The 9,670-nt window shown below is 34.7% G+C and overlaps 2 protein-coding genes across 2 annotated transcripts; both read left to right on the forward strand.

The window, feature by feature from the left end:
• Positions 1 to 3,123: 3,123 nt before the first annotated feature.
• On the forward strand, positions 3,124 to 5,699 carry LOC111636233. The gene has a single exon (XM_023381446.1). The coding sequence runs from the start codon at positions 4,476 to 4,478 to the stop codon at positions 5,607 to 5,609; it is 1,134 nt and encodes a 377-aa protein (XP_023237214.1). The 5' UTR covers positions 3,124 to 4,475; the 3' UTR covers positions 5,610 to 5,699.
• A 1,000-nt stretch (positions 5,700 to 6,699) lies between these two features.
• LOC111636234 lies at positions 6,700 to 7,887 on the forward strand. The gene has a single exon (XM_023381447.1). The coding sequence runs from the start codon at positions 7,106 to 7,108 to the stop codon at positions 7,721 to 7,723; it is 618 nt and encodes a 205-aa protein (XP_023237215.1). The 5' UTR covers positions 6,700 to 7,105; the 3' UTR covers positions 7,724 to 7,887.
• The last annotated feature ends 1,783 nt before the right edge of the window (positions 7,888 to 9,670 follow it).

Raw genomic sequence — 9,670 nt, forward strand, 5'->3', positions numbered from 1 at the left:
TCTGAAGTATAATTTTTTATTGTTTTTATATTTTTTCATATATTTATTTTGTTTGTACAAAATAAAAAAATAATTTTTAACGATACAATAGTCTTCGTTAGACTTAACATCGACGAAAATTCAACGCGAAGCGACACGCAACGGAGAAAAATGTCAAGATGGGATAAATTAATATATTTTTTCGTACATAATCGGTTATCCGAAACATCGACCTTCCGAACAACCCCAGTCCCTAATTGATTCGGATAATCGACGCTCTACTGTATTTCAGAAAATTATAATAAATTTTTATATAGGCTAATCAAAAATATAATGCTTAACAATATGAACGTTAAAAATTACATTGCAGCCCAGCATTGTGAATTCGTATTCATTTCTTACAAAACAAAAACAAAATCGCCAGGCTATGGCATAATCATTTAAAAAAAGCTAAAAGAAAAAGTGAAAGATCACAAATGACTTAATTTCTACTTTAGTTTACTCACTCAATGTTATACGAAAGTATACTCGCTAGCATTTCAACAGTTGGAGCTTAAGTCCTAGAAAAGCTTGTGTAAGAGAAAACATTTTCATACAATTTTCTTATAATGCAAGCGAACAAACAATACAAAAAGATTTGGGAAAATAACGCAATTGGGGAGCTGTGATGTAAAAAGGCCAAAAGTTCGATGAACTATAACTTTTTTGAAGCGTGGGTAAACGTGGGCAAACGAATGGCACCAATTACTTTGAAAAAAAGGCAATTGAGGTGCTGACTTCACGGACCTGAATTACAGTTATACTACAGCGCCAAATTCAGAATGGTCACTTTTAAAATAACAGGATTTCTGGAAGCTACATATTTGAGTCAGTACTGTATTGCTACGTCTTTTTAGAGTTGAAAGTTATGAAAGTTATGTAATATAACAATAATGTAATGTGAACTGTTGTATCAACTTTAAACGAATTGTTAAAAAAGAAGAATCTAGTATTGAAAGAACGCTATCGTATTTTGCATTCGGTCCCTCGAGTCTGATGTTATTATTTCAAACTTTCTTTATTTCATAAAATTTTTGATTGGGCTACAATTTGAAAAAAATTATAAACCTATAAGCTCCCACTGTCATCTGTCGGTCTGTCCTTCCTTTATTTCGAGAATGAAGTTAGATAGGTGAAAGCCAAAACATGGTGTGGAAATCTTAAAAACAAGATGCTCCGATTAAGTATACAGGAATGAAATGAATTTAACTCAAATATTTTTACCTGAAAGGAGTTTTATACATGACCAGTACGATTCTGTGGCTAACATGGAAAGTATGATGTACAGTACAGGGGTATTACACGTCTAATTTATGGTGCACAGCATAGATTTAAATTAAATATATTAAAATAATACGATTAAAAATTGCAAACCGGCATTGTCACGATGTCACAATAAATAATAGCTCGTTTCTATTAAATTTTATTCTGTCGTTCATTTTCTTGTATATATTATTGAAACACAATATTCGTAAACTCAGCAACTAAACTCCACAAACTGTAATCGCGGATGTTACGTGTCAGGATATCTCATTACTATGATTTTTATATAATTCTTATAGCTTCTTGTACTTCTGTTTAGCACAACACTGAACTTAATGCCAATTTCAGAGGCGAAGAAACGATAGCACTAAATTAAAGTTTCACTGTAGGATATATTTAATTATTTTTTTCAAAGGCACAAAAGTACTTTCTGTTTTAAATTAGCAAATTTCTTTGCTAATTTAGAACAAAAAGAACTGTAAAATAATTTTATTTTACAATTACATCTACTTTTATATTGTCAGAATCATTGGATGATGGGGTGATGGATGTCGCCACCCCGCGGATATAATGTTTTTTTTTTGTTATTTTCTCATATTTATGTTTTATAAATTTATTATTGTTTAAATACTCCATAATTTAATTTTATCTAGGTTTTTATACATTTTTCTACAACTGTAACCACTTAAATTATTAACGTGTCTCATAACTATCGTGAGAAAAGACGAGAACGAGAACGTTTGATAAACGTTAGTTCGAAGCAAATTTTGTCCTGTCCCCACCAGTGGGCGAGTGGTCTCCGTTGCCGCTCATCGTAGTGGTGACCAGACCCTAAAGACTGGGAGGTTCGTCGTGGGTTCGCGCCACGGTCGGACAGGCTGGCTGCTTGGAGTTTTCTGGGTTTTCTCCTTGCCTATAACGACTGAATAGAAGGCCAGTTCCCCATAAAAGTCCTCCCGGAAGGCATTCATTTCCCGCGCGTACGTATGGCTGTTCGATACAGCCGGCTAATCGGTCGCATAGCGATCATATACACACACAAGTCTACTCGGAGAAAGAGCCTACATTGAGCTAAAATCTCCATATAAACACCATCGAAGAAGAAGAAGNATATTTTTTGGTCCGTCGAGGCGGATTAAGTCCGATAACAAAGGAATCGCAATCATTTTCAGTGAGGAACGTCTTTTCAAGAGACTTTTTGATGCAGTGTGTTAAGCCTAACCTCGTGGATATTGCGTTGGTTGGAATATCGAGTATCGAGCAAAGTTCAGTACAACATTAGCAAGTGAGTAGAAGTTTCTATCGTCTCAGGTTTCGTTTATTAAACTAAACCGTACTAATTTAATATAGCATATCACAAGTTAGAATTCATCATGGATATTTCGCAACAAAAAAGGAAAACCGTAAGGTTATTAAACAAAGCATAACAAGACATTACAATTTTGCCTTTGGTAGTGAAGCTCAAAATGCAACTATTCATATTCTTAGCACAAGAATCACGTTATTAGACGATACGTGGAAAGAAAATCTTAATATGAGTAACAATATAATCGTGTTTGGAACAGATGAACAATCAACAGCTCAAGAAAAAGATTATGAAGAAGTAGAGGAAAAATATATTCAGGTACGATCCAAATTATCATCATTAATCGACGAAAACGCGCCAATAGCAGATACATCAACACAAGCATCACCACGACAGTTGAATGCATCATTTGAAGACAGGCAAACTCCACGGCGATAAAATTACCAAAAATTGAACTACCAAAATTTGTCGGAGAGAATTTTGAATGGATCAAGTTCGAATTTTGAATGGATCAAGTTCACTATTGCTGAAAATACTTATTTTCAGCAATAGTGCATAACAATGCAACTTTAACAAACGCGCAAAAACTTCATTACCTTAAATCAGTTTTAAAGGGAGAAGCTGAACAACTCCTACACTCCATTGAAGTCAGTGATGGTAATTATACAGAAGCATGGAAGATACTGCAAGATAGATATGAAAATGAATTAACAGATTATTAACAGTCATTTTAAGGCTCTTTTTCAAGAGCCACGTGCAAGGACTGATTTGGCGAGTGAAACCAAACGACTACTAGACACTACTGTAAAACATGTCAGAGCATTAACAGTGTTAAAATTGCCGACAGATCATTGGGATCACATTTTGGTTTATACGTTAAGCAACAAACTCGATAATGAAACAAGAAAACAGTGGGAATTAAAAGTTACGACGACTACATTTCCTACATTCAATGAGTTGAAGCAATTTCTGGAGCAGAGATATCGCGCTCTAGAGATTTCCGTTAGCAATATGTTGAAACAAAGAACACAACAAAACATAGGAAAACTATCAAGTGCACTCAAAGCTCATGTGACCGTTTTAAGTTGCCTAGTTTGCAAGGAGGCGCATTATGTTTTTTACTGTCCAGCGTTCCAGAAACAGAACGTGAAAACTCATAAGGTCACTATCAAGAATGCTGGACTCTGTTTTAACTGTTTTAAGGGTAATTACTCATTGAAAGACTGTAAATCTACAGCTACATGCAAGCATTGTCGTAAGAAACATAACACCATGCTACATGAAGACGAATCTCCCGCTCTAGTTACAGCATCAAACGCAGCATTTTCTTGTATAACAGGGAAGTGATTATTACACACCACGCATCTGAAACTCAACAAAAAACTGTCTTGTTAGCGACGGCAGTAGTTAATGTGATTGACTCGTTTGGAACCAAACAGACTGCTACTAGATAATGGATCACAGTCATCATTAGTTAGTGAGGCGTTTGTACAAAGAACAAGATTGCCGCGAGAAACTGGAAAATTAAAAGTTATAGGTCTGGGTCAAACAGATTCTGGAGTTATGAAGGGTATAGTGAAGGTACAACTTCAGTCGATATATGACCAGTTCTCTTTACAAATGAACACATTCGTATTGCCCAGGCTTACAGGTATTCTCCCAGCAGTAAAGGTTAACATTCCAGACTGGAAACATATTAAGAATATAGATTTAGCAGACTCAGCATTCAACAAGCCTCGTGAAATAGACATTATATTAGGGGCAGATTATTATCATGATGTCTTAACATCCACGCCAATAGTGAAGGAGTCAAACTGTCCTTATTTACAGCTCAAGGTTCGGTTGGGTAGTCTCTGGTCCTGTGGATCAGCAACTTGAAGACAAGGTGATGTGCAACTTTGTTACGTGTAACACAGATAAAATACTAAAACAATTTTGGGAAATCGAAAAGGTAGAAGCCACACAGAAAATGTCGGTAGAAGAAACAAAATGTGAAGAACATTTTCAAAAAACTCATCTAAGACAAGAAACTGGACGCTATTCAGTCTCATTTCCCTTTAAGGAAGAAAGACCAACTTTAGGAGACTCCGAGCAAATGGCATTTCGTCGACTTCAGGCATTGGAAAGAAGGCTAGAAAAAGATTCGTACATTCGTACACAATACAATGATTTCATAAAGGAGTATGAAAATAAACACCACATGTCTGAAGTCTCAACTACTGAAGAGTGTTACTATATACCTCATCATTGCGTCATACGAGAAAGCAGCGAAACCACGAAGCTCCGTGTGGTTTATGAGGCCTCAGCCAAGTCATCGAACAATAAATCACTAAATGAACAAATATGTGTGGGACCTAAAATCCAAGATGATATATTTGAAATCTTACTTCGTTTCCGTACGTGGAAGATTGCTATATCGGCAGACTTAGAAAAGATGTTCAGACAGATATCTATGAACAGTGAAGATAGAAGATGGCAACGCATTTTGTGGAAATCATCACCAGAATTGCCAGTGAAAGAATATGAACTGAACACAGTAACGTATGGTACCACATCTGATCCATATTTAGCTACAAGGACCTTGAAACAACTGTCGATCGATGAAAGAGAACATTTTCCTGAAGAGTCGACCGTGGCTGAACGTGACTTCTACGTGGACGATTTAATGACAGGTAGAGACGAAGGCCAGGAGGCAGTTTATTTATGTCAACAGCTTACAGAGATGCTAAATAAAGGACAATTTTATCTTCGCAAGTGGATCTCGAATGACAGGACAGTGATATCAGCCTTACAACAATCTGAGAGTACTGACAATCATTACATTAAGGTATCTGACTTAACGAAGGCCTTAGGTCTTAATTGGAACACTAAGGAAGATGTATTTTACTTCGTGTTGTGTAAATTCTCTAATCAACCACCTACAAAGCGTACTGTATTTTCAGACATTGCACCACTATTTGATCCATTGGGTTGGTTAGCACCAGTCACAATCAAGGCCAAAATGATACTCCAACGCCTTTGAACAACTGGAACAACATAGAATGAATTGTTACCTACAATCATTGCAGAACAATGGAAAGGCTTTAGGGCTGAACTTCAAACATTAACAGAAATAAAAATACTATGTCATGCCATTGACAGAAAATATCCACTTCAACTGCATGCACGACAGCAGCATAAGCTCGTTCAGATTGCTGACGCATCTGAACGAGCTTATGCTGCTGTCGTGTACAGTAGGCAACATATTCAGGGAGAAGTAATCAAGATACCCTGTGCAAAGACTAAAGTAGCTCCATTGAAGGTTGTGACTCTTCCTATATTAGAACTCTGTGCTATACAGGTAACCCCCGTATAACACGGTAGTTACGTTTCAAAAAATTGCCGTGTTATGCGAATCCGTGTTATACGAAACAAAGAACTAATACGAAAAGGAAGGTTAGGTTCCAAAAATTAAAAATAAACATGCTAGTATATTTTCATAATTAAGATAAATATCTTCATTAAAAGTTTTTTAAGTGATACATATTAATATAAATTAAACAATATTTTCTTCGTCATCACTAAAAACACTATTAATTAACCGAGAGCGTTTTCTTTTTGGCAAGTTATCCTTATCCTCTGAGCATTTTTCTGCATTATCTTCAGATCCATGCTTTACCTTTTGCAAAATGTATGTAATTTTAGATTGCTTGCTTCTAGTTAAAAGGTCTTTATAAATTTCCTTATATGGTGCTAAGCACTTATGAAGAATAAAGCAAGTATGGAATAAGGGAAAAACATTCGGCAACATCAGAAGCAGAAGCGTCGCGATCTGGCAACATTGAAACAAGTTTCGAGAAGGACCACGTGTATCGACAGAAGGCGAGAAGAGAAAATTTACATACTTAAGTACTAATAGTTCACGAAAATAATAATTTTCGTGAACTATTATTACTTAAGTATGTAAAAATTTATTACATTTCCTGTTGTACGAGGGTTTTACCCAATTCTCGAACCGTGTCAGAGTGAATCCGTGCTATAAAAGTACCGTGTTATACGGGGGATGGTACCAATTCTCGAACCGTGTTAGAGCGAATCCGTGCTATAGAAGTGCCGTGTTATACGGGGGTTACCTGTACAACTCTTAGCTAAGCTAATGCATCGAGTGAATCAACAATTGCAAATAAATAAAGAAAATGTTTTCGCTTGGTCGGATTCAACTATAGCTTTGTCTTAGATTAAAAGTGAGCCTAGAAATTAGAAAACTTTCGTGGCAAACCGAGTAAGTGAGATTCAGACTTATCTTCCTTCATAACACTGGAAGCACGTTAAATCCAAAGATAATCCTGCAGACTATGCGTCACGTGGGCTTAAATATCAGTTTTGATGCAAAATATCCACTACTGTTACAAAAATCATCGTGCAATATTTTCACAAGTTGCTGCTTCATCCGAGCATTAATCTCTTGATAGCTGAAATTCGACAACTGTTCTGGATCCAAATACTCGAACTTCAGTAAAGAGGTATACTGAAGACTGTATGGCTTATTTTCGAAATCGAGCTTCGGAAGAAAGTCAACAAATGGGTGTCCTTCCACAATATCGTGTTCAGCAACTGCGACCTTTTTCAAAGGTTGGAATAGATTACGCAGGACCATTTCCTATTAAGGTGTCACATGGAAGAAGAACAAAACACTGGAAATCATATTTAGCGTTATTTATCTGCATGGCTACAAAAGCAGTACATCTTGAGGTTGTAAGTGATTTGACAACTGCAGCTTTTATAGCAGCTTTGAGAAGGTTTACTTCAAGAAGAGATAAGCCCACTGATATATTTAGTGACAATGGCACAAACTTTGTCGGTGCTAACAATGAGCTTCGGGAGTTACTGCAATTTTTGAATAAAGACAGTACTAAACAGGAAGTTATTTCAACTAGTTGTAATCAAGATATAAACTGGCACTTTATTCCTCCTCATTCCCCACATTTTGGCGAATTATGGGAATCAAATATCAAATTTGCTAAGAAGCATATGAGAAGAATCATGGGCAACCAAATTCTCACTTATGAAGAATTAACCACTGTATTTTATCAAATTGAAGCTTGTTTGAATTCGCAACCTCTGACACCAATCAGTGAAGATCAAAATGAACTATAAGCATTAACTTTAGCGCACTTCCTTCTTGGGAAAGCCTTAACTTTTTTACCAGAACCTGATCTTCGGCATATTAAGCTGAATCGAGTATCGCGATGGCAGTTACTCCAGCGCATAGTGCAAGACATTTGGAAACGTTGGCATTTGGAGTACCTGAGCCAACTACAAAATAGACCAAAATGGGCAGAAAAAAGAATAAACCTGCAGTACAATGACTTAGTTCATGTCAAAGAAAAGAATATACCACCTACAAAGTGGATTTTGGCCAGAATTATAAGAACTCACCCTGGTAAGGATGGACATGTCAGAGTTGTCAATATAAAAACAAAGGACAGAATATTTACTCGAAACATCAATCAGCTATGTAGATCGCCTGAAAACTCAAGTAATCTTGAAATCTTGGGATTTCAAGGTGGGCAGGATGGATGGTGGGGTGATGGATGTCGCCACCCCGCGGATATTGTTTTTTTTTTTGTTATTTTCTCATATTTATGTTTTATAACTTTATTATTGTTTAAATACTCCATAATTTAATTTTATCTAGTTTTTTATACATTTTTTCTACAACTGTAACCACTTAAATTATTAATAAATGTGTCTCGTAACTCTCGTGAGAAAAGACGAGAACGAGAACGTTTGATGAACGTTAGTTTGAAGCAAATTTTGTTATGTCTCTTTTTAGCAGAAACGAGAAGCATAAACACAAGATCATTTATTACATAACAATCATATCACTTCTAAATTACTTAATGAAATATCATATTAAGATAATTAAAGACAGAATATCCATACCAATTGGGCCATCTAAATTAAAAATAATATTTTTAAATAAAATTTAGTATATATGCAAAAATACAAAGAAGTATATAAAATTTATGCTTACCTTATTCTCGAACTAACAAAAAAAAATTTGTATTGTTTTAAAACGCAATTCTTTAAATATTTTTTCAAAAATTTGATGAGACTTCACAGGTTAAATCTCAAGAAGTTAACCGATGTTTTTTTGTCTGTACCTCATGTCATCAGAGACAAAAACTTCTGAGTGTTATCTTCGTTATTCTTTATTTAATAAGCATTTCGGGTGCAAGATTTTTGTTTAACTTGCACCCCTCATCAGATGTTACATTTTTATAAATTTGTATAAATACGATTATTACAGTGATTATTACGGTAAAATTACCATTTTTACAAATTACAAGTATTATTACAATTTCCATTATTTGCACATACAGTATTTACACAATAGTGAACTAACCTGTTTTTTGTTTAGACATACATGGTGATTGATTATAATTAAATCTAATTGTTGCTTCATGTTCTTTTATTCTGGTTCTTAGTTGCCTTCTTGTTTCTCCAATGTATATTGCTGGTTTTTTTACATGTACATTTTACCTCATATACCACTCCTGCTTTGTTTAGTATTTCGTTATTTTAATTTAAATGATATTGATGATGTTTTTATTTTACTTTTTAGTTTGGCTGCTAATATAACACCATGTTTTCTGAAAACGTTTCTATACTTTTCAAATGTTCCTTTAATATAGGGGAATGACGTATATGTAGTATTCTCATTTTTATATTTAACATTGAATATGTTTTTTATATATGCAGTTGTCCACATTTTTAGTAATCTGTTTGGGTAGTCGTTCAAGATAAAGGTATTTATTAACTTATTTTTTTTTTTTTTTTCTTCTCTTCCTTCTGCCTTTGATGTTCTGTTCCATATCTTTGAAAGTGCTATTATAAAATTATTTCTTTTTATTGTTATAGGACTATACGATTTATAATTAAGAATTTTATCTACATTGCTGCTTTTTTTGTAAGGTTTTATATTGAAAATGTTTTTTTCCCGGTATAGAGTTATGTCTAGATAATTAATTTCATTTTCAAACTTAAGATTATTGCTTAGCGTGTTTGCGTAGTTGTGTAGTATATTTTCATTAGTCATTT

This window comes from Centruroides sculpturatus, unplaced genomic scaffold (genome assembly GCF_000671375.1).
Source record: "Centruroides sculpturatus isolate CEXI.00-Female unplaced genomic scaffold, Cexi_2.0 scaffold477, whole genome shotgun sequence".
Classification (NCBI taxonomy): domain Eukaryota; kingdom Metazoa; phylum Arthropoda; class Arachnida; order Scorpiones; family Buthidae; genus Centruroides; species Centruroides sculpturatus.